Genomic DNA, 25,860 nt, shown 5'->3' with positions numbered 1-25,860 from the left:
TTGGTGGACAATCCTCTTGTCAACCATTTCCAGTTTTTGGGTTTCTTTACAGGTCCTTCTCAAAAAATTAGCATATTGTGATAAAGTTAATTATTTTTCATAATGTAATGATAAAAATTAAACTTATATATTTTAGATTCATTGCACACCAACTGAAATATTTCAGGTCTTTTGTTGTTTTAATACTGATGATTTTGGCATACAGCTCATGAAAACTCAAAAATCCTATCTCAAAAAATTACCATATTTCATCTGACCAATAAAGGAAAAGTGTTTTAATACCAAAAAAGTCAACCTTCAAATAATTATGCTCAGTTATGCACTCAATACTTGGTTGGGAATCCTTTTGCAGGAATGACTGCTTCAATGCGGCGTGGCATGGAGGCAATCAGCCTGTGGCACTGCTGAGGTGTTATGGAGGCCCAGGATGCTTTGATAGCGGCCTTAAGCTCATTAACCAAGAAATCATTACTGTTTAAACTTTACCTTTAATGACATAAAGTTACCTAATTTTTAAAGTGCAATCAGTAATACATTTTATAACAAATTTATATAAGTAATGATTTCTTGGTTAATGTCAAGTTGTCATAACAAAGACATTTTGAATAATGTCAACTTTGTATTAAAAGTGTCATAATTTACCGAATGACGCTTTATGACAACAGTCATAAATATTCATGGAGGCTTATTCATGTTCATGACAGGTGTTTATGACAGTGTCATGTCAGTCTTATTCACCCCCCTTCAAATATTTTAATATTTTAACCATTTTTAAAATTAAAATTACATACTGCAGCTTTAAGTCCAGAGTCAGTATTACTGAATATTACAGTCTTAGTTTTTCTTGAAAAGGTAAAGGAAGTCACAATAAGACAAGAAACCATTTCACCAACATAAATAAAAGTCCTGCTTGTGATTCAAAACAACTGAAGCTTTCAGATGAGTAAAAGCAACACATGCATGCAATCAGTTTGGCTAAATGGCTGTAGCTTTCCACATAAAGAGGTGATATTTAGATGGGAGATACTGATCAAAGCTCCAAAAACTTCCGGCTTAGTAGGAGAGTGAGGATAGAAGCCAACATTTTCAGGAGAGAAGCTAAAGATCCTGCAACATAAGGACAATAAAGTTATTATATGAAGCATTTTCCTGAAACGGCTATTGTTAAAGACCCTCTATGGAAAAAAAGAAACAATCTACTTCGCTAACCTTCTTTCATCTGTTGTTGGATCTCTTGTAGATTCAGCAAATCATGAGCAGCATGACTGCTGCACTCTTTGCACTTTGGGCTTCAATGTGATTTTGAGGGACAATGAAATCTGATGTGTTATATAATGAAAACCTTTTCTGTTTGTTTATTCAAGATAATCAATGATATTAAATTAAGAAATTAACAAAGCAGAACTTTTCTGCATAATTGCCAGAACCCACATAAGTGGGACTTAGTCCTCGACGCAGCCGACACAGGTTCAATTCCTGGCCTCATGACCTTTGTCGCGTGTTTCCCCCATCTTTAGTTACCCACTTTCTTGTTTAACTACTCTCAAATAAAGGCTAAAAAGCTTTGAAAAATAATTCTTTATTAGTTTACTTCTTTGGGTAAACTAAACGATTTAGGTAAAACTGACTTAAATTTGTGAAGTTAAACCAACTTAATAAATAAACTTAATTGAATTACCTGTTACCAATTGAATCAATTTATTTAAGTTGGTTAAACTATTTTTTTCAGTGTACTGCTTTTGGCATGTGATTTAATAGAATCATTAAAAATAATAATTTATGAGGCCAGAACAAAAATACGGATAACCTTTGAAAAGGTTGAAAATAATTTGTCCATAGGAACTTATGGTAATTAGCTTCAAAGGTGTCTTCAAAGCTTGCAACCAGTCAATCTGTTTATTTAAAAGTAGTCACTGTAATGTTTGGTGAAACAGAAAATTATAGACAAGCCTGGCAATATAAGCATCACATTTTTTGAAGACATTGTAATGAATATTGAACCAGGGTAGAGGTTTTCTTAAATTACTTGATAAAAAAATCAGTTCAATCTCATGTTGCCCACATTTGTGGAAGCACTGAAAAAACTGCAGGTTGATACCTCTGACCAGCAAAAGCCAATAATGTGTTAGTGTTCTTTAGAAAAAAGCTACACAAAACAGTACTGTTTAACACAAGGGGCATTGAATCAAACATGTTATAGTTTATGATACCTGTACATGCAAAAAGGTCCCATAGTTTTGTTTTTTAATCATTGATCCACTTTATTAAGCCACCAAGCCCAAAGACCCATAGTAAAGTACATTTTTGTGTAGGCAAATGCAGCATTAGAAAATCAAAACCAAAAACAAATTTCAAACTGGTTCCTCCCTCACAATTCTGAAGAAAGCCAACAGTAAGTATTTGTTTAACATAATCAAGAATTACCTATTGAAGCAAAAAATGTAAACCCACCACCAAACCTTTATATAGTGCAAATTTCTCATTCCATACACTTTCTCTTAATCAGAATTCTGAAAGCAATGTAGCGTTTCTTTTGATCATTGGGTTAAGGAAATGATCTGTAGAAAGTCAGAAGCATTACTGTTAATGTTTGTGCAAAGGTAAAACATTTGAATGTCGGTTCTACAGTTCATCAAGCCTGCATAGATATCATTGCCAGCAGAAGGGAGAGAACTGGAGAAGCTGCCAATCCAGGAGAGAACCCAGGAACACTACAATAGAAAGAAAACATGATTAAAAATTTTGCCTATCTTTTGCACTATACATATTTATATTGCGGCACCAATTGGATTTGAACTGCAGCAGTTGCTCCAAGTGTAAACTGTGTAATCAGCAGCTTTTAGAAAAGTTGTCTTCTAAAAATTATATGTCGTTACAGTGAAACTATATTTGACATATTATCTCACCCTGTTAAGAAGCATGGGCCTCCATCCCTATTTGTGGAACGATTTGTGTTGTTCATTGGTCGCACTTGAGGACAAGGTAGGGAGCTTCCATTAACCAGAGGAGTGAGATCTGCCAAAAGACAAGAAAGTCAGTAACGGAAAACAAAAGAAAATTGCTGGGTATTCAGTTAATTAACCTTCTCAGGGATTTTTCCAAGGAATTGTGTCTCTTTGCACCCACTCAGTCTACTTCTAACATAAATTTGGATCCATGTTTGGAAATTAAACAAAGCACAGTTAAAAAGGGGTGAGAAAGGAAAATATGCTCTGTCAAAACAGAGCAAACAGACAGGCAGGAATCCAGGCTAATGGACTAAAAGTGCATGAAAAGTGCATGAACTACAAAGCAACTAAATGAAGACACCAAAATAACATGGGAATTTGCTGTAGGTAATGCTGATGACAAAGTGGTTAACATTATTACAATGCAACAAGAAATACCTGGGTTTAGATCATGACTATGGTTCTTTCTGCCTGGATTTTGCATGTTCTCACCATGCATATGAACATTCTCTCCAGTTATTTTGGCTTTTTATCCACAGTTCAAAAAGGTAGACTCTCTACATTACCTATAAGCAGTGATGGCACAGTTTCTTTGAAAAAGTATCTTAGATTACTGATTACTTGATTTGGAAAGTAACTAAATTAGATTACAAGTAACTTTTTTACTTACTTTCGGCAGTTGCTGACAACAACCCTCTGCCATCTTACATTGAGCTTTGTCAATACTTAATGGCAAGTTATTTCATAATGGTAACGTCAACAATGTATCTCCACTTATGAGATTGAATTGTATGGGAGATTCTTTAATGGTTGTAATAGTCAAAAAAAAAAATGTTTGTAATTTTTGCGTATTTTGTGTATTCCACACTGTTGTCTGGAAAACTATAAATGGGATTTTAGAATACAAGTACAAATACCACATGTTCTGAGTATCAACATCATTAATCCATCTGCCCATCCCAAAAATGTACTTCTTTACATTAAATAAAGATGTGGTAGGTGTGTGCTTTTGCTATGAAAACAATATCATGTATGCATTTAATTTACTTTGAGCTAAGCAGGCAATTTACCTTCAAAGTTGAACGTGAAAATGGCACTCCCTCCCTTCATAAACTCCCTGGTTTGCAGTTCCTCCATTGATGCAAGATAGGGGTATCCAACCAGAGGTCCTCCAAACAAAAACTCACCATTCTCAAAAACATATGTCCAAGGACTTGTAAGAGGGTTGTCCCACCAATGGATACCTGTTTATATAAAAATATAAAAAATAGTTTATATATATATATATATATATATATATATATATATATATATATATATATATACATACACACACACACACACACACACACACACACACACACACACACACACACACACACACACACACACACCTACACACACCTACACACACCTACACACACACACACACACACACACAATTTTAATAAGAGATCTCTGGTATTGTAATTCCCTAAGTTTGTGGTGCACCTACCCCAAGACATGTGGGATTGATGAGTGACGAAACCTATTTGCTTTGACATTTGCTTTTGCATGTTTGGGGTTTGATCCAGCAGTTGGAAAGTCATTTGTTTCTGGAGGCAAGGCCATTCAAGCTGGTCATTGTTGTCACCAGATAAGAGCTGCACATACATTCCAACAAAGCTCTGGTAGAGTATAGCCGCTACGCGGTAAGCGTAGCCCTCCTTGGAGTACTGCCTTGGACTGTATATTCTGGTTCCTAAGTCACTAGAGCTTAAAAGTTTCTCCAAATCATCAATCTGAAGGGTCACATGTGGACACTCGGTCTCAGAGAGATTGATGTCATCAATGGAGAAGCCGCCTGCAGAGTTTCCTGCTCCTTTCCGAACCTCAAACACCACCCGAAAGTTTTTGGGGGCATTGAGAGAAACATGGTGGATCTGCCAATGATATGTTGATTGACCTGGAGATAGGAACGTTTGATCACTATGATGCACTATTTAAGTATCTTGGTACACATGTAGAAATTAATACTGTCAAAAGGACTAACTGCTAGACAATGCAAAATGGAACAAAAAAGTATTTATTGTCACTGAAGTACTGTAAAAGGTGCAGAGACATTGGTAAAATTTCTCAGATTAGGGGATCACAGGCATTACCAGTAATCTGCCCCATGAGACGGAGAGTTCCTTTGGTGTCATGCTCATCTTGAAACTCTCTGATCCAGATGTTTAGTTCATCTTGCTCATTTCCACTGTGGAAATAGTAAAACTGCAGACACTGGACTTTACATTCTCTTTTTGTACTCATGATTTGTGTCTCCAGCCAAGCTGAATCTCCCTCTTCACCTGACGCTGTACTGGCATGGATGAAGTATCCTGTTTCCTGACCTGGAATGATAAGTTAAAAAAAAAAATACTGTGGCAATATTTTATTTTCATTGATGTTTCAATACATTCAGTTGAAACCAGATATTTGCAACATACTTTTAAAAAACTTTTCCATACTCTTTGATATTAAGTCATATTGATTCACCTAAAGTTATTTAAAGTAATCAAAATATTTCTGATTTCTAATGTCCACAATATTTAGATATCTTTACTCACTATTTACTTACTACTATGTAATCATCCATGTGTGCTTTATTTTTTTAATTATTCAATCAAATTTAATTTGTATAGCACATTTCAGCAACAAGGCATTTCAAAGTGTTTTACATCATAAAAACACAAAGTCATGCAACATAGAATCAACAATTGAAACATTACATTAAGTTAAGTGCCATCATTAAATTATGCTTCAAAGACAACTCCAAACAGGTGGGTTTTTAGTCCAGATTTAAAAGCACTCTGTGTTTCAGCTTTATACAATTGTTCAATCAAACAGGAAAATATAACCTTTTCCGGTTTGCATTAGATTCAGAGCTGTATCATCTAGGAATGGTAGCTTTTTTCAGCAAGTTTTAGAAAATGTAGACGTTAAAGGCAAGCAGATTTAACTTATAGAGTTAAATCTGCTTGACTTTAGTTTAAAGTTAGAAATCAGTTAATTTATTCGACTTAAAGTTTGCACAAGTAGACCTCAGTGTTGCCTCTGCATTGGAAGGAAGATGAAAAGATTGTAAATAAAGAATAGATTGATATGATACCAATTGTATCATATCAAATCATTTTCGATATTGATATAGCTCAGAGATAAATCAGAAATGCATGTACTTACATTTAATATAGAGGAAATTTTAATTTCAGATTTCATCAGATAATTCTGTATTAAATTTTTTGATTTTACTCAACATTTTATAATATAAAATGTCATGAATATGCTTTCAATCCTTACCATTATCTTTGCTTCCAGCAGGCAGAGTGGTGTGGTCAGAGCTTGGACCCCTACTGACTTGTGTAACCACCTCCCACTTATTGTCACTCTGTGCACAGCTGCTCATTTGACTCATTTGGCACATCATCCCATTAGAAAAGTCACAGAAAAACATAGAGGCAATTGTGGAATCTGTGAATAAAACATTATGAATATTTACCTTTGTCTTTTCATTATCTCACCAGTAAAAGTTGGCTAAATGTGTAAATGCTACATCTTATTTCAACTTCACATAAAGCTTTGGTCAATTCTATAGTGTCTTCAGTGTCCCTTGAGCTTTATGAGTATTAGGGATGCCATGGAGAAATATTGTCTTCGTAAGTTTTTCTTTTCTTTCTTGTTTTTCCTGGTTAAACTAGACTCTCAATGCATTATACCATGTTCCTGAATTCTTCTCTTTTTACAGTAGTTACAGAGCTTAAAGTTTGAAATGCCATTGCCAAATTTTTGTACTGTACAAGAGGCAGCTTGTCTGTTTTACCATGTGTTGCATATTACATTCTGGTCAATGGCTTTCATCTTTTATCTTTGTTACTTCTTTGTGAATTACTTGAAGGTCAGTGAAATGACATTTAAAAGCTTAGTATTATTTAATAACTAAATTTAATAGTGTTTATTTCCCACAAGCTTAACCAATTCAGTTGTCCAGTTTTGCTTTACATTTTAATTCTCATTTAAACATATTTGAAGTAGAACAAACAATAACTATGTCAAACGAAAACATACTGTATAATGTCTCTATAATAAGTTCAAAGTGATGTAGAAAATATGCGCAAAGATTTCAACCTTGACAAGAAAAACAATTTATTTCAGTAGTATGAATTATTTGTATTGTAGAACTTACCGCATTTGTAGAGAAGGTTTAACTCTTCAGCGTCACGAGAACTCATTTCCACTCTTTGACCAATCACATCTTCAAATTTGGGGTCTTTGGTAATAATTGTTGAGCCATTGCCATTGCTTAGTGCATTTTTATCCGAGTGCATCACTGACAGGTAGTCATATGGCACATCATGGGTGCTGCTCAGATTCTTACTAACCTTTGAGAACTCATTTTCTTTACCTAAATGACATAAAAAATACTCAGTACTGGACAGAAAAAAGTTTGAAATAATATAAAGTTAAAAACAAATGTTAATCACTGACTATACAAGACGGATTAAAAGCAGTTTACCTAATGTATTTTGCACTTACTATTGCTCTAAAGCTACGAAGTGATTGATATACTAACACCGCGCATACTTGACACAAGGTATATAAAGAAACAGTCAAACTTCCTCAAAGTCATTAAAACTTATTAAGCATTGAGTAGACATGAGGATATTTAAACAATGTTGGCCTGACTTACTGTTTTTATTATTTTCATGTAAAAACACTTCCAATCTAACAGCCCCTCAGTATCTAATACCCTCATTACTGCAGATATAACAGTAGAAGAAGAAGAAGAAGAAGAAGAAGAAGGAGAAGAAGAAGAAGAAGAAGAAGATATGACAAAAATTACTAAACCTGCTACAACGTTGTCCAATTCAATCTGCACATAATTGTCTCTGTCATATCTGAGCTCTTCATGGTGGAAGCCAAGAGCATGAAGAATCAGATGTTCAACTTCACCAATGCGATCACAATCTACAGTAATAGAGACATTTTGTCCATTGGGGTCTACTCTGCCAACATATGACCAGCATCTAAAATGAAAAAAATACAGGTGATCATTGGAAGCACACAAGTAATATTGAGTTCTCTCTCTCTCTCTCTCTCTCTCTCTCTCTCTCTCTCTCTCTCTCTCTCTCTTTATTTCTCTTCTTAAAAAGTTCATATCTTGACACACAGTCATGTCAGAGAGGAGTTGGATACATCACCAATAAAAGATACATACATACCCAGCTAGGTTTTTGAATGAAAGGTAATACTCCTCAGTATCCCTTGGTTTAAAGTCAATGCATGACTTCACCCTGAACTGGTCAAAAGCTCTCAAGATGACTCCTTTAGCATTCAGGTCTTACTCATCATGTAAAAAAATAGCAGTGTAAAAAGAACAACATGAAAAATAGTTAGACACTTCAAACAATTGATAAATATAGTAAAAGAATTGAAGCAAAAAGATAAAAAAAACATTTCCACTTCAATCTGCTTAGTTTTCCTTTTTTGCTTTACATAAATTTTACTTTCACTTACTAAGTAATCTTAGATATGCATATTTTAAAATAGACACAGATATTCACCAAGGCTTTCATCCAACACATAGGGAACTGGAGATTTCCACAGAGAGCTTCCTCCTAAAGTAGTACTCCTTCCAGTGTTTGGCTTCTAAAATAATAATCATATGAGATTAATTGGATGACAGTTTTTGCAAATCAGTATTACAATATATAATTTCCTGTAGAAATAATGAGCTTACCTGAAGGGCGTCATCAACTAACAAATCTAAGATAAAGCATAAATATTAGTTGTTTTTTTTCTCAAAGAAATCAGGAACTAAAATCTAATAAAATGTCCATGGTCAAATCTTATGTAAAATTAGCACAAGGTCTATTTATTAGAAAATCATTTTTACCATTCGTGGTGTTCCTGTTCATGTCAATGTCTACAAAAAACATACAAAATGCCTCCTTTAAAGTTCATATAAAACCAAAGAACAAATTTACGTTTCTAAAGTAACGTGAACAAATAAAACACAGCTTACCATTTATATCTGACTTTTGCTAGATAAGATATGAAAACAAGGTTAAAAAAAATCATTGATACAGTCAATAATATGGACAAAAAGTTAAATATCTAAAATATGTTTCCATTTTTGGAAAGGCACCTGTATTTTTCTAAATCAATCTCAAAAGCATTGCAACAAATGAAATGCATTTAAATGTTTTCACAAAAGACTTAATCAAAATAGTTACCTACAAGTTAGATTTTTTCCTTTGTTGTAAGTCATTCCTGCCATTTCTTTAAAATACAAATGGTCCCTTTCCTTCTTTAAATCAATGATTCTTTACACATATAAAATACAATAAAAATAACATGCATCGTGAAAAGTTGAATCTTCTCTACATCTTTGTCTTGAGGGATCATTGTGATAAAGGAAATGCATCATAGTGTGTCTTACACAAACAGGTGAAGTCAGACTCATGCAAGCTTAGAACTGGTGACAACGTAACGTCAATGTCAAATTTATTCATATAGCACATTTCCAACAGCTCGAACTCTACAAAGTGCTTCCCAAGGTATATCCAAATAAGGACAAATAAAATACATAAGAGAGGTGCAATCAAACATAAAAAGTATTAAAAAGGCAACTAAGCTGTAAGTTAAAATATTCGAGCTAAAATTTGCTAAAAGACAGTTCATTAAAGTGATTTAAAAATGTCCAGTGTCTTTGCAGATCTAATGTCTAAAGGCAATAATGTCAAAATAAATTCTTGTTACTGTTTTAATATACAAAAAAGCTTATGGTAAGTTTAAGAATGTAGAAAGCATCATATTGAAGAATGTGTGAATCACTATCAAGAAAAACTATATATAAAATATATAAACATGTGGTCATCTTATTTGAGGGATGACACATAAAAGCTTAATTAATTTCACTATTAATAGCTGGGTTGTATATTTTTGGTAAGATTCATTACCATGTTTGTGTTAAAGATTTGTACATAATGTATCTTAAATGTACTAAAAGACAAAATTACAACTATATACATAAAATTATTCTAATTCTATCTGATGTTATTTTCTGTCCTACTTTTTTCTTCTCAAAGTTAAAATAGATTATATTTTAACTTTGATAATTTATGGTAAAAGCATGTATAGATACTTACTGTGCTCGCAGCGAGGGTGGATGAAACCACCAAGCAGACCACAAGAAAAATGCTTTCTTGCATCTTCTTGGTTAGTCTAAGCATTGCAGAGAAAACCCAAATGAAGGCATGCAGATGTTGTGTAATGTAAAGCAATTACTTAATAAAATAAGATAAAATCAAACAGACACAGAAGGACAAAGGCTGCACTGAGATCCAGACATTTATATAAGGGGTAATAAGATCGCTAAAGAGGAAGAGCTGATAGTGAATCAAACCACAGGAGCTTAATATGAAATTATAATATTCTGTGAATAGGGGGAAGCTGCTATAAAAGAGGACATTTAATTCCACAATAGAATTGAAAAATGAATTGTTTCAGAAAGTCAAAGCAAGATGTAACAGAACTTAAATAGTAGGACAAACCACAAACAAAAAACGCAGCAAAGCCTTAGCGTCTCTCAAACTGAACATTGATGGCATACTTAGGATCAGATGGAATTAAGTTTTAGCTTCATCAGATCACAGGTTGTCTCCTGTGGTGTCATGCCTCAATCTCATGATGCACTGGATCTGTCACTGTCACATCCGAATTGCATAATAATTGCTATGAAGCTGTGTTGGTGTGACCTCTGGTCATCTGGATTATGTACACCTCTACCTCTGCTTGTAGAATGGTCATCTACATGTATACAAGCAGAATGGTCTGCTTGTAGAGCAAGTGTGTCTGTGTGTTTGCTAATTTGTCACCTGGAATTGGCATGAAGCTATAATCTTGAGAGAGGCATAAACGGCAGGTGGTCTCGGTCCTGAAAGCTACAGAGGTTCCTGGTTATCAGCCACCAAGCTTCCCTGCAGAGCAGCTATCCACCCAGCACAGTGGTAGGCTGGCAGTGGAGTTCATACACAGCGGTTCTCAAGCTGAAAAGACAGATAAATATAACTTGATAATAAACTTACAAGATGCAGGGAACATCAATGCAGATCATGTCTGCTTTTGTTTCAAGTCTCTGATATACACATACAAAATATGCTTCCATCTCTCTTCATAGACATGACACATTAAACCACTAAAGGACATGGTTTAGTGTCAAAAATGAAACTGGCCATTTTGACAACTATTGATCAAACTACTAAGTTAATTTCTTCAGCATTTTCTTTAATGAACCAGAAAGAAGTTGTGAAAATGAAATTCTTTCAGCAAAACTCACGTGTATGAACTGACATAAATTTATCTGGAGAAATCTTCCAACAGCAATTTCCAAATGTGATAGATAAATAGGACATTGATGAATAACTGTAAATAATTATCCAGATATAAGGGATACATTTATTTTTAGATTTAGTAGTTTGGCTGAGACAAGGGAACATAAGAATGTGTAAAGGTCACATCTTTTTTGCTGCTGTTGACTGCTCAGGAAAACACTCAGAACTTCAACTTCCAGAAGCTTAATGTTTTAAAAACTTGCCATCACAAAGGAGATGCCCTCAGACACCTTTTCTAGGTTGATGTCAAAGGTCCAATTACAATGATTGGATTTGTTAGAGACAATAGAAAGGCAACAACAGCTCCAAAAAACACTTGCTAATACCTATAAAAGAAATCTCTCTCAAGGCACCATTTATCAAACATTGAAACTGTTGCGATACAGCAGCTGAAGACCAAATCGAGTGTGTCTCTTGTCTGCTAAATCTGAAACCACAATGTGCACAGCCTTAGCAAAATTGGACAATGACAGATTGGTTAAGTAAGTCTACTTCAGTCAAAAATAATCTGCAGGTGAGGTTTAAATTTGGCATAAAAATGAAAGGTTGTCCGGGTGGTGGTATAATGACTCGGGCGATATTTTCCTGGTGGACTTTGAGTGGCTTAGTACAAAGTAAGTACAATTAAAACCGCCAACACCTACTTTAGTATTGTTGTTGACCAGATCCATTCCTTTATGACCACAGTTGAACCCGCTTCCATATAATACAACATTTCAAAAAGGTCAAATCACTGAAAACTGGTTTCTTGAACATGACATTGAGTTTAATGTTTTCCAATCCCCACCACTAACCCCTAACTTCAGTGTAATGGAGTATTGTCTTCTCTGAAGTTGTAACACAAAGACTTTTGGGCCAATAGGTTGTAAACCTGGTTCTAGTAAAGTTTGCCTAGGAAAACAGAAGATAAGATCAAATATACACACATACATAAAACTGATTGGCACTGAGGACAAAGACATGTTTTACACTTCAAGCAAAAAGCTAAATAGGGAAGTATTTATCAAATGTCAAAAAAAATTATTCCACTTTATTGTTACATTTTTCTATTATTATTTGTCATGTATTCTAACTTCCCAACGATGTCTGTTTACTGAACCATATATCCTCTTTTAAATGATTTTAACCTTTAATTACTTCTCTAAATGTTTCCAACAACAGAACTAACAGAACCTAGGCATTAAACACGCAGTGTTATGAAAAATATTTAACCAAACATTATTGGTATTCTTGTATTGTGTCATTTACGCAATATCCATCTATTTACTCTGTAAACATCTTAAGACCACACATATTAATTGCTAACTTTTGTTATTTTGAAACACTTTGTATGAAAAGGAGCATTATAAGCTATTCTGAACTGAATATAGTTGTTGACGATTGTGTGAATTTGTAATAAATGTGTTTAAATCAACAAATACCACACATTTAGTTTTTTTTAACCTATTTTTATTAGAATGTAGCACCAAGAATGATTGTAAAATATGCTACTGACAGACAATTTTATGCAATTATGACATCTGAATATTGTCAATTCCTCATAATTAGCCTGTAATAACAAAATTAATGCACAAAAAGAAACTCTGGATTCAAACAAGTATTGTCTAAACAACATCCCAAAATAAAATCTGAATGCTTCAAAGAAAAACCCATCACCAAATGTTGATATTGCTGACAAATTAATTTCAGGATTACACTTTGAAAACATACAAAACTGTTGTAAATTGTGACCCACATCTATTCAAAAATAATTGTTCATGATGCTTGCCTCTTTTAATCATGTTAAACAAAACAACATAAAGTAGTTAGAAAAAACAGGGATTTTAGTAATGGTGTCGATGTAATGTAAATGTGTGCATCACGGCGCCAGAAGCATCACAGCCAAAAGGAAGATGAGGAACGGGTAGGGCACCACAGCAGCAGAGAATCCACGTATGCTAGAAAAGTAAATAAATTATTTATTGTACAATAGTTTTCAATAGTTTTCAAAAAAAAGATATGTCTATGTAAAGTACCAAAACGTTTCCCTTAAAAGACTGTGTTTGAGTTATGAGGCCTTTGATATGTGTAAATGATGAGTCACCAAAAGAGCAAAATATAAAATAAAACAAGGAGGATTTCAAATAAATGGGCAGCATAAATCACTTAAACACAGTTGAGTGGTAAAGTCAGTGTGTACATTTTCCATAGCATTAGACATAAGAAGCTTAGTGTGTGATTGTGCAGTGTGACATTAATAATTTTGCAAAAAGGATATCTATTTCAAAATGTCACCATTGATTAATTAGCTAGTAATCTTTTTGACAACTTTTAATTGCTACTGTAACAATTCTTAGATATCTAAAGTGTGTAATTTTATCTTAGGATACCTGTCGTCTTCAGCTTGAAGAGGTCGAATGATGGAAGATGGGGGCCTATAAAAATAAAAGGAAACAGCAAAAACAGCAGAGGGAATTATTACAGTTCATCCATTACAGACACACTACATGCAGCACTTCAGGTTGTAAAGACTTAATTTAGGAAATCTATCTTTCTGTCAATGGTGGGATTACTGATAGTTTATCAGTAATTTGCAACAGTCACTCACTGTGAGCATGGGCCTTCATCCAGGTTCGGGGGAGGATTTGTAATGTCCACTGGTCTTAATTGAGGACATGGAAGAACTGATGCAGTGTTTAGTGGATTGAGATCTATTAAAAGGAAGAACAGTCATTACAGAAAGCAAATGCAAGTTCAGTTAGTTGAACTATTTCAACAAATCACTAGTTTCAATGCACTGGTATCTTGATGTCATTGTTGACGTTATCTTTGTTTAAAGTAACTGGTATTTATCAGTCAGTTATGCCTTAATAAAGCTTAAATATGGCTTGGATATCAAGTGTTATGATTGGTTTACCAAAATAAATAAAACAATATTATAAGTATTATTATAAGTTGATATTCTTAAAATAATAAAAATACTGTAATGGTTTAAGAATGAGTTTGACTTCAGGTATATCATTTGCTACCCGCCCTCCCAGCCCCACCTTTTTCTTCGAAAATTAAGTGTTTTATTCAAACTTCCCTATTTTTGCTTGCTTTTTTATACAAATAGCTTGTTTTATTTTTTTGTCATGGTAACAAAAAACAGAAGTGTATTAAACAGTAAACAACAGTACTAATGAAGACCGAATGCGATCACAATGTTATGGTCAGTATTCATTTTATTCAGACCTCTATTTAAAATAAAAGCATTTATTTTTTTCAACAAGTCCACTGTGTTCCTTTGATCCTTTTATGATATGTTGCTTCTTTCAGACTGGAACCTTTTTATTTTTACTGAAAGCAGGAGCCCTGAAGCATAACCTAGGGAAGTCAGGATACCTGAAGCTTTAAGAGAACACATATGTGCAATCACAGCAATGAAACCACAGTGCTCCTTTCACATTTATTTTTAACAAAGAAAAACTCAACTTGCCTTCAAAGTTAAACATGAAAATAGCACTTCCTCCCTTTAGGACCTCTCTGGATCGCAGTTCCTCCAAAGTTGCAAAATTCCTGTATCCATAAAGAAGTCCACCGTAGACTAACTCACCATTCTCATAAAAAAGAGCAGTTCCAGTCTCACGAGGATTATCCCAGACATTAGTACCTGTGTATATGAAGAAATGTACGATAAACATGAGATATGGATTGTACTATTTTACCTGGAGAACGTTATTTTGCCATAATTTTCAGATTTTTTCATAAACATACCGCTAGAGCTCGTGTGAGTCTGGAGAGAAGCAAAGCTCTGTTGTTTTGACATTTGCAGTTGCATGTTGGGGTTTTGATCCAGCAATGTGAAAATCATTTCTCTTTGCAAGCAAGGCCACGTCAGCTGGCTATCGTATTTACCGGACAAGAGCTGCACAAACATTCCAACATATGTCTTGTACAGAATTGCTGCAACTCGATAAGCATAGCCTTCTTTGGAGTATCGTCGTGGGCTGTATATCCTGGTTCCTGAGGCACTTGTGCTTAGCGTTTCCTCAATTTCATCAATCTGAAGGGTCACGTGTGGACACTCGGTCTCAGAGAGGTTGATGTCATCAACTGAGAAGCCGCCCGTAGAGCTTCCCGCTCCTTTCCGAACCTCAAACACCACCTGGAAGTCTTTGGTGGCATTGAGAGAAACATGATGGAGCTTCCAGTGAGATGTTGGAGGACCTGCAGGGGGACATTTTGAAACAGGTGAAAATGCATATTATCATAACAAATGTAGACATTGATAGTTTCTAAGTTAGTTTTTGTTAGTGTTCATACGCTACCACTGATTTGTTCCATGAGGCGGAGAGTTCCTTTGGTGTCCTGTTCATCAAACTCTCTAATCCAGATGTTCAGTTCATCAGCTTTATTTCCAGAATGATAATAGTAAAACTGCAGACACTGGATATTACATCTCCTACTAGGACGCATGATCTTGGTCTCGAGACGAGCAGACTGTCCCTCCTGACCTGATGCTGTGCTGGCATGCATGAAAAATCCCAATTCTTCACCTGAAATGATACAAAAGAAGATACTAAATGTTGTCCACCTCAAGTTGACATATACAATGTTGTGACTGAAGACATTTCAACTACTTCTGGGGTAAATTATACTGCAAAGCTTGCAGTGGAACGAAGGGAACCAAAATAAAACACCTTTAATTGTCAAAGAGTCAAAGATTTATTGATTGAGACATAAAAGTGTTTGTTACAATACTGCTTGACCCCCCAAAAAAGAAGAAAAGATTATTAGTATAATCAGTTTGTGGGGTACATTTTCCTGTGCCATCATTTCCACAAAGATGTAACATGACAGTTCAATGTATATGAACAGTTTTCATTTAATTTCTTAGAGTTAATTAGAAACACTATGCAGGACTTACATGTGTCAGAAAAGAATAGAGGCCTGATGGATTATTTACAAAATAATTTACATTTTCAGGTTTAAAATAGTTTTTTTTTCATCATAATAATGGTTATTCTGAAAGAATTATTTAAATCTTTCTGTAAGGAAATGAGAAAAACAATGAAAAATACATTATATAATAAATATAATTTATGTTCGTCATGTAATCAGTGGGTTGCCACTTCGATGTCCAGTCTGTCTGTCTCTATTGTTGTGTTCTTGGGAAAGACACTTCACCCGCCTCGCCTGCAGGTGGGGGTCAAAGGGCCTGGTGGCAGCGATTAATGGCAGCCTTGCCTCTGTCAGAGTGTCAGACCACTGTGGCTACAATTCAGTAGCTTCCCACCATCAGTGTGTGAACGAGGGCGTGGATGGATGAATGACTGAAGCTTTTTTGGGTCCTCTGGACATGAAAAAGAGCCATGCTAGCACAGGCCACTTGTCATTTGCCATTTAGATTTGAAAGCTTACCTTGATCTCCATTTCCGTTTGGTAGACTGGTGTGGTCGGAGCTTGGACCCCCATTAGCTTTTGTAACCAGTTCCCAGCCATTCCCACTTTGTGAGCAATGATTCATTTGGCATAAATCCTTATTAGAAAAGCCACAGTAAAACTTGAAGGTCACAGATGAATCTGAGAAAGTAGAAATATGAATAAAAGATTTTTAATTGGCAACAGAATTGATGTCAGAATCAACAAGAACAGTTTGGTCGATATTTTCCTGTGATCATTACTGTATTATTACTCGGAGAAAATATCACCACCTTTTATGACATACAAACTATTTAAACTTTAGAAATTAAAAGAATAGAGGGATGATAAATCAATCAATCAATCAAAATCAATCAAATTTTATTTGTATAGCACATTTCAGCAGCAAGGCATTTCAAAGTGCTTTACATAATTAAAATAAAAACAGCATGTGAGAAAGAGTTAAAAAAAAACACAAAAAAAACATAATTAAAACGCAAACAGTGAGAAAGAGAAATAAAAAGCTGTCTCCAACCCTTTTGACTTTAGTCAAAACGCCGTTTGACAAGGACTTTAACCTTTTGGACTTTAGTCAAAACGCCGTTTGACAAGGACTTTAACCTTTCGGACTTTAGTCAAAACGTCGTTTGACAAGTACTTTAACCTCTCGGACTTTAGTCAAAACGTCGTTTGACAAGGACTTTAACATCTCGGACTTTAGTCAAAACGCTGTTTGACAAGGACTTTAACATCTCGGAAACAGTGAGAAAGAGAAATAAAAAGAAAGTAATAAAGAGATAAAAAGAAAAGATAAAAACATTAAAAACATCAGATAAAAACATTAAAAACATCAAATACATTGAAGACATCAAAACCAACACTCTAATCCTAATTTAGCCATAAGCAACTCTAAACAGGTGGGATTTAAAGGCACCCAGTGTTTCAGCTGTTTTACAGTTTTCTGGAAGTTTGTTCCAAATTTGTGGTGCATAGAAACTGAATGCTGCTTCTCCTCGTTTGGTTCTGGTTCTGGGGATGCAAAGCAGACCAGAACGTTATTGCTGTTATTGCTGTACGGTTGGTACAGCAATAATAGATCTTTAATGTATTGTGGTGCTAAACCATTCAGTGATTTATAAACTAACAACAGTATTTTAAAGTCTATTCTTTGAGCTACAGGGAGCCAGTGAAGGGACTTTAAAACTGGTGTTATGTGCTCTATCTTCCTGGTTCTAGTGAGAACGCGAGCAGCAGCGTTCTGGATGAGCTGCAGCTGTTTGATTGATTTATTAGTCAGACCTGTGAAGACACTGTTGCAGTAATCAATGCGGCTAAAGATAAACGCATGGATGAGTTTCTCTAGATCGCGCTGAGACATTAGTCCTCTAATCCTGGAGATGTTCTTCAGGTGATAGAAGGCCGACTTTGTCCATCACTACTCCCAGGTTTCGGCCAGATCGCTGGTTTTTAGTTGTAATAACTGAAGCTGTGCATTGACTCTAGTTCGCTCCTCTTTAGGTCCAAAGATAATAACTTCAGTTTTGTTTCTGTTCAGCTGGAGAAAGTTTTGGCACATCCACACATTTATCTGTTCTAAGCACCTATTCAGTGAATGGATGGGTTCAGAGTCACCTGGTGACATTGTGATGTAGAGCTGTGTATCATCCAAACTGCTTATTCAATAACTTTGCTGATGAATGGGAGGTTGGAGATCGGCCTGTAACTCTGCAGTAGTGATTTGTCTAGATTGCTCTTTTTTATAAGTGGTTTGATAACTACTGTTTTCAAAGCCTGGGGGAAAACACCTGAAGACAGTGATGAGTTTACTATTTGGATCAGATCATTAGCAACAACAGGCAGGACTTTCTTAAAGAAATGTGTGGGTAGGACATCCAGACAGCAGGAACTGGAGCTTAATTGACTTATAATTTCTTCTAGGGTTTTATAATGAAGTAGTTGAAATTGGGTCATTTTTCCTGCATTTGTTTTATTTGTTTTGTTTGAGCACAGCATTGGTACCGGCTTTGGAGTGGATGTGCAGATTAATCCTCTGATCTTTTGAATTTTCTCTGAAAAGAAACTGCAGAACTTGTTGCAGGCGACATTAGATTGAAGTTCAGGTGGCAGCATCACAGGAGGATTTGTGAGCCTGTCAACATTAGCAAATAAAGCTCGAGCGTTGTTAATGTTTTTGTTTATGACATCTGCAAAGAAAGCCTCTCTTGCATGTTTTAGTGTTGTGTGATAGTTACGTAGTCTTTCTTTGTAGATGTCACAATAAACGTGTAGTTGAGTTTTACGCCATTTCTGTTCGGTCCTACGGCAAAGCTATCTTGCAGACAGAACTGTTTGTGCATTTCTCCATGGAGATTTCTCCCTACCAGTCACAACCTTCACTTTAATGGGAGCAATGTAATCAATGGATTTTGAAAGTTTGCACTGAAAATCATCTACCAACTTATCTACGTCATTATAGGTTAAGGGCGAGGAAGAAGAGTAGATTTGATTAAATGTTTCTGCTGTGTTTTCTGTGAAAGTACCTTTTGTGATAGTAGCTGTTTGTCCAAGTGGGTTAATGGATAAAGAACATTCAAAGATAACAGCAAAGTGATCCGACAGGGCGACATCAGTTACAGAGACACTGGAAATATTCACACCCTTACTGATAACCAGGTCCAGTGTGTGTCCATGAGTGTGTGTTGCTTGTTTGACATGTTGTGTTAAACCAAAACTCTCTAATATATTAAACAGCTTTTTTGCCCCTCGGTCTTGGGGTTGTCAACATGAATGTTGAAATCACCGACAATTATCAAACAATCGTAATCAATGCATATGAGAGATAGAAGTTCATTGAAGTCCATAAAGAAATTTTCCTCATATGTTGGGGTTTTGTATAAAGTTAGTATCAAAGTTCGTTTGTGGCCTTTTACCTCAATTCCAAGATACTCAAAAGACATAAAATTACCCAAAGAGATTTTACTACAGTTCATGGTATTCTTAAATATTGAAACCACGCCTCCTCCTTTTTTGTGTTTTCTATTCTCACTTAAAAAATTGTACGTAGGATGCGTTGATTCAGTTAGTATGATTGCTTCATTATTGTCATTCAGCCATGTTTCTGTCAGAAATAAAACATCAATATTACGCTCGGTGATGAAATCATTAATTAATAGAGCTTTAGCACAGAGAGAGATCTGGTGTTTAAAAGAGCCAGTTTAAGTGACTTGGGGGCTGAAAGTTCTTCAGTCTGAGGTTCCTGTAGGCAGGGGATCAGTTTGAGGTTTGAATTAAGACCGCTGCTTTTTGTATTTCTGTTTTTTGTAACTTTTCTTCTAGTGATCCGGACAGGTAATGTCCTGCTATGAAATGTCGGGGGGCCAGACACATTCTGGTGGAAGACGGTTGTAAAAATAATATCTGGACCCCGGTCTCAGACCTCAGAAATGCAGAGCGCTGGATCCTCAGGGAGGTCAGAGGCAGGTGGCTTAGATGAAGTGAGGCCTGCTACGTTAACGCTAGGGAGAGTCGTGCCGAGGCGAACCTGTTGATCCATACTATCCTGCTTGGTGGAGGAAGAGTCCGTCCGCCTTCCTTTCTGACCCGGATCCTCCACCAGCATCTTCAGGCGGCTCAGGTGCAGCCCGACTCTCTTTAGTGATTGACTTCCTGAGAAACTCTGATCTTGTGAGTGAGTGTAGGAGCAGAAAGGGAGGGGGGAAGGAGAAGGGAGGGTGAAGGATGAGGGAGAGGGGAAGGAGGAGGGGAACCAGTTGCTCTTTCCCCCGTCGTTCTATCAGTTTGTATTGGAATAGTTTGTTCTTGATAAGCAGAGGCTTCCATCCTAGTCAGACATCCAAGAACATCGCCTGGAGGAACAGGCGATGTTCCTCCATCGCCTGTTCTTCTGAAGCGATGGTCACATTGTTGTTCTTGTTGATAAAATGAAAAATGTTTGCAGTGAGCAGCCTTATCCCATGTTTGTTAAGATTGCGTCCTCCTCTTCCAAAGAGGTGAAAGCGCTGCCAGTAGATCCAGAGGTTATCGATGAAGGTCACTGAGCTGGCAGAGCAGGTTTTAATCAGCCATTTGTTTATCATGCCCAGCCTGGAATATTTTTCGTCTCCCCATTGAGGCGATGGAATTGGACCGCTGAGAAATAACTTCATTTTTAATTTTCCCATAGTGTCCAGAAGAATATTAAAGTCCTATTTTAGAATCTCCGATTTTTGCTTTGCCAGATCATTGGCTCCAACATGCACAACTAAAGTCTCCATGTTTGGCTGATCAGCGGTTAGAGAGAGCACTTTGCAAGTCAAATCAGATACAGTGTCACCAAGAAAAGAAACCACTCTCGTTTTCTTGGGATTGCAAACATGACTGATTCCATTTATTGTCTCATCTCCAACAATAAGCACTCTTTGCATACCTTTCGTTTTCCTGGTGGTCAATTTGTCCTTCGGAGCTTTGTGGGGTACATGTGCTGGTCTCGCCTCGTTGTTGATGTTTGAAGGTGGGTTTTCACTCAGAGGCTCAGGCTGGAGTGCAGAAAATCTGTTTTTCAGTGGGATTCCCACGGAGTTGGAATATTTTGAGGCTTGGGCTGGTCGCTTTGTCCTTGGGAGCGGGGTCGGTGGAGCCGTTTTGGTTCCAGCTGCTTGTTTGCTGTTCTTTGGCGGAGCAGGTGTTGAAGTTGAAGGTGGGTTTCGGCTCAGAGCCGGCCACGCTGTTTCGTCCAGGTGAGGTGTTCTCCCTGTTAGTCGTCTCATGGGATCTGCAGTGTGAGACTTTTTGTTTCGGCTTGGCGCCCTGAGCGATCCAGGGTGAGCTGCTTGGTGCGGGGTGTACGACCTCACCGCTGATTTGAGGAAGAGTTGTTTCATTTCCACAGGTAGCATTGATCTCAAAGTTCACCTCTAGCCGTTGAATCTTTGTTTCTAAAAACTGAAGTCGTTGTAGAATACTGTTAATGTCCTTGGGGTCGGACGGGGGCATTTTGCCCTAGCTCAACTTGGAGATGAAGAAAAGTAAGGTAAAAATAAAAGTGAAAAAATTTCCCAGTCCTTAAGTCTGAAGTAATCCAGTCATTATGTCGATAATGTAAATATGACCATAAAAATTGTGACTTTAAAAATAATTCACAGGCAAAGTTATCAGTAAGGACGGGAGAGAGCAGGATAAGCTGTTCCTCCTTCAGCTGCCAGAGACTGAGTCAAAGCAGAATTGAACAACTTCAGTTGTTCAATTCTGCTTTGTTTAAAGCAAAAAACAGCTTGTTGACTTAAAAAAAACAAATTCTTCTACAAATGTCTATTGCAAGCTGAACTATGCAAAAATAAAATATATCTTCTAAGTAACCAAAATGCGTCTGAACTTTGAAAAGTACAATTAAACCAGTTAAATTGAAATCAGTAGACAGTGAGCCAGTTTGATTTCAGTAATCTTAAAAAGTCATCCCTGCAAATAATCAACAATCTTTAAGCACTTACTGCATTTGTAGAGAAGGTTCAGCTCTTGGACATCACTAGGACTCATTTCCACTCTTTGACCAATCAAATCTTGAAATGCTTGATTTATGGTAATAATTGTAGGGCCATTGCCATTGGTGAATGCATTTTTGCTGTAGTGCATCACTGACATGTAGTCATATGGGCTTCCATGGGTGGTGCTGTCTTGACTGGCAACCTTTCTAAAATTATGCTCCTTACCTGGATGGTAATGAGAAAAACTCATCATTAGTACAAAATGCTTTTTAGAAAAAAAATAGGTAAAATAAAGACAAATACTTGAAATTTTAACATTCTTGTTAATGAGTATACAACATTAGACATCTTCAACTGAAGATATCAAAGCAGTTAAAAAGAAATACAATGCCAAACCTGCTAAGATGTTGCTGTATTCAATCTGCACATGATTGTCTCTGTCATATCTTGACTGTTCATGGTAGAAGCCAAGAGCATGGAGGATCTCATGTTCAACAATTGCAACATAATCACAGTTCTGTCCAATGGAGAGGTCCTGTCCATTGGAAAATATTCTGCCAATATATGACCAACACCTACAATGGAAAAGTGTTTATCAGTGATTGCTGGATTAAAATTTCCAGGAACACTTTATTCGATGGGGTGTAGATAAGACTGACATGACACTGCTATAAACATGACAAAGCAGTCTTTATGAATGTGACTGTTGTCATGAAGTGTCATTCTGTAATTAATAACACTTTTAATACAAAGTTACTCTAGAAGTTGCCTTGAAAGTCCAGTACCAAGTTTGCATTATTTTGTAAATAATGACACTTTAATGCAAGGTTGGCATTTTTAATGAGAGATGGTCTTTGTTGCTTTGTATATAAATAAATAAATATAAATACATATATGGGCAAACTCTGCAACACAACAGTGATGCCATCACAATTTACTTTCTTCCTGAGTTTGTCTTTTTACTACATCTTACCTTCAACCATAGAAGATTGATCTTCCCACTGCCAGGTTAGCACAAGTCTAATATAACACAGAGGCCCTTTATGACAAATAAAACAAAAATCCCTGAGATAAGACCAGAATTTTAAAGTCTAAATTAAACTCTGCCCATCTGTGATATGATTATCTCATATATGACGCTACATATTTATGATATACCAGGAAGATTATTGACCGTAATGAATAAAGACTTTATCTTTATTCATCCTGCAATAATAAAGATAAACTCTAGCTAATGATGTTTGCAAATCCCCAAAACTGATAGTGCAGTTGGCATCGCTACATTTCCTGGTTGACCTATTTTCTCATTTGGTTCAAAAGAAGCATAATAAAATGCTGTTTATCTTTTGAAACATTATATCATACTGATTTCAACATAACTGATTTGAACCAGCATGGTATAATGTTTAACAGTGAAGCTTTCATTCTCGGTGGTTTAGTGAAGCTGTATACATTAAAACTGATCAATTTTATTCTTAGAGCAACATTTTTGTATGTTAGATTTCAGATTTTATATAGTGACAGATTCATGTCTACACTGTCTCTGGTAAGTAGTACGTTTTCTGGGACAAAGGATGGTGATGGCGGTAGGAGTTTAACTGGTTCAAACCCTCACTTTGTCTATCTCAGTTGTGTCCTTGGGCAAGTCACCACCCACCTTGCCTGCTGGTGGGGTCAGAGGGCCCAGTGGCCCCAATGCTGTTGTGGCTGCAATGACTTACCACCATCAACTTGTGAATGTGTGCATGAATGAATTAACGACTAAATGTAGTGTAGTGCCATCTGAATTTGATAAAGTGCTATAACAACAGGCCATTTACCATTCCATTTGAGTAGATTTTTTATTTTTATTTATTAAGCATAAATGTTATTGGAACGTGAAGTAGAATAGCTAAGTACAAATTCCAAATTACTAGTGACATGTCAGGAAGTGGCACAAATAGATTTTACTGAAATGAAGCTTGAATCATGTGGTTATGAATAATTTATTTTTCTAGTTGAAGTTTCATTTTTCAATTTAGGTTAGGTTGCAGTGGGAATGTATTTATTTGAAACTAAAAAAAAAGGTAGAAAGGAAAAAAGAAATAATATACGTACCCATCTAGTTTCTGAATGTTAAGGTAAAACTCCTCAGAATCTCTGGGTTTGAAGTCAATGCAGGACTTCACCCTGAACTGGTCGAACGCTCTCAGGATGACTCCTCTAGCTTTCAAGTCTTTCATTTTACATGAAAATAAAGGAAAAGAATATACTTTTTTTTTCATTTTATTTCAGATAATACGTCAAACAATAAGAATAATTTTCTAAAGCCATTAATTTGAATATTATGCAACTTCTTTTTGGTTTTTCCCTTTGCAATTTCTGTGAGGCAACAAAGTTTTATTGATACTGATCTGTAAAGTCTAAAATGAAAATGAAAGTCTGCACCTCAATAAGACAATCCTAAGAATTTGAATACACTAATATTCACAAATATTCTGGTAGAAGTGAAACAATATATTTACCAAGGCCTTTGTCCAAAACATAGGGGACTGGAAAAGTCCACAGTTTGTTCCCAGGAAGAATGCTACTCCTTTGAGTATCTGAAGGCTGAGTTAGCAGTGCATAAGACAAAAACATTTAAAACCCCAGAATGCATTCAATTACACCTCACTAGACTGCCTGCAAAAGTACTGAGCTTACCTCCCGGATATCATCAAGTGTTAAATCTGAGAGAAACCATAGAAGGTAATTAATACAGAAATATTATTTAAAATGTATTGTTAATGACAGGGTGACATGAAAACCTCATCAGAGTTAATTTACCAGAACAAAAACAGTTTACCTTCTGTGATGCTATTTTCGCCAACATCTAAAAAAGAAGATTTCCTGTTTTGAGTTCCCAATAATTCAAGACATCACTTGAAATAATTGAGTTTGGCTATTTAACATGAACAAAAATAAAAAATCCATGGGAGAACTTACCCACTATCTCTGCGTCCACCTGAATTTAAACATAAAAAAAAATTAATACATAAATAAAAACTAAAACAATTTAATATACAATAAACTGTTTTTTCAAAGCTAGACTACTTAAGGTCAAGGAAAAAATTTTTATTTTCACTACTTAAGTGAAAGGATTTTTTTTTAATTAAAAGACATAATTAGAAGTAGATATGTATTCATTCATCCCTGTATTACTTATATAGAGATATAACACACTAAAAATGCAAAACAGTATAATTTTAAGAAGATCATTTAAACCGTATTCTAAAACATGAAAATAGATGCTACATTTTATAGGGCAGCACAACAATAGACAAAACACTTACCTCTGGGATGGAGTGTGCTGATGAAACAGCCAAGTTTAGCATAAGAAGAATGTAGCTTTTTACCCTCATGATATGTCTGGATTGAACCTAAATATTAAAATTTTTAAATCAAGGTGTTCCTCAATCAGACAGTCCAGTCAGCTGGGTTACTGTGCCTCTCTCTTATTTGTGTGGACCTTTAATACCTTCAGCTGCCTTATCTAAAACAGCATATTTTCCAGGTTAAACAAAACTTAATGATTGATAGAGTAGCCCAAATGATTTCCTGGATAATGTTTTATGGATCAAATTTGCATAGATAAAATGTTTTATTTTCACCACATACTTT

General features: G+C 35.7%; 2 protein-coding genes across 2 annotated transcripts; both read right to left on the bottom strand.

Annotated features, from left to right (window-relative positions):
* Positions 1-2,235: 2,235 nt before the first annotated feature.
* LOC106917671 (meprin A subunit beta-like) lies at positions 2,236-10,306 on the bottom strand. The gene is made up of 14 exons (XM_014986825.2): positions 10,115-10,306; positions 8,989-9,007; positions 8,860-8,889; positions 8,704-8,729; positions 8,528-8,612; positions 8,186-8,303; positions 7,812-7,990; positions 7,150-7,368; positions 6,267-6,437; positions 5,090-5,320; positions 4,444-4,893; positions 4,019-4,192; positions 2,907-3,015; positions 2,236-2,711 (listed from the first exon to the last, which is right to left on the bottom strand). The coding sequence occupies exons 1-14, from the start codon at positions 10,196-10,198 to the stop codon at positions 2,633-2,635; spliced, it is 1,974 nt and encodes a 657-aa protein (XP_014842311.2). The 5' UTR covers positions 10,199-10,306; the 3' UTR covers positions 2,236-2,632.
* A 2,480-nt stretch (positions 10,307-12,786) lies between these two features.
* Positions 12,787-25,842, bottom strand: LOC106917675 (meprin A subunit beta-like). Its single transcript, XM_014986829.2, has 15 exons — positions 25,533-25,842; positions 25,186-25,204; positions 25,046-25,072; positions 24,904-24,929; positions 24,726-24,810; positions 24,319-24,436; positions 22,618-22,796; positions 22,228-22,446; positions 16,742-16,903; positions 15,649-15,876; positions 15,095-15,547; positions 14,817-14,990; positions 13,947-14,049; positions 13,729-13,773; positions 12,787-13,296 (listed from the first exon to the last, which is right to left on the bottom strand). Exons 1-15 carry the CDS (start codon positions 25,599-25,601, stop codon positions 13,218-13,220), a joined length of 1,986 nt encoding a protein of 661 aa, XP_014842315.2. The 5' UTR covers positions 25,602-25,842; the 3' UTR covers positions 12,787-13,217.
* Positions 25,843-25,860: the final 18 nt, after the last annotated feature.

This window comes from Poecilia mexicana, unplaced genomic scaffold, assembly GCF_051168715.1.
Source record: "Poecilia mexicana isolate PSO_F unplaced genomic scaffold, ASM5116871v1 scaffold_16, whole genome shotgun sequence".
NCBI classification, from domain to species: domain Eukaryota; kingdom Metazoa; phylum Chordata; class Actinopteri; order Cyprinodontiformes; family Poeciliidae; genus Poecilia; species Poecilia mexicana.
The sequence above is the reverse complement of the archived record's forward strand: the minus strand, read 5'-3'. Positions and strand labels throughout refer to the sequence as shown.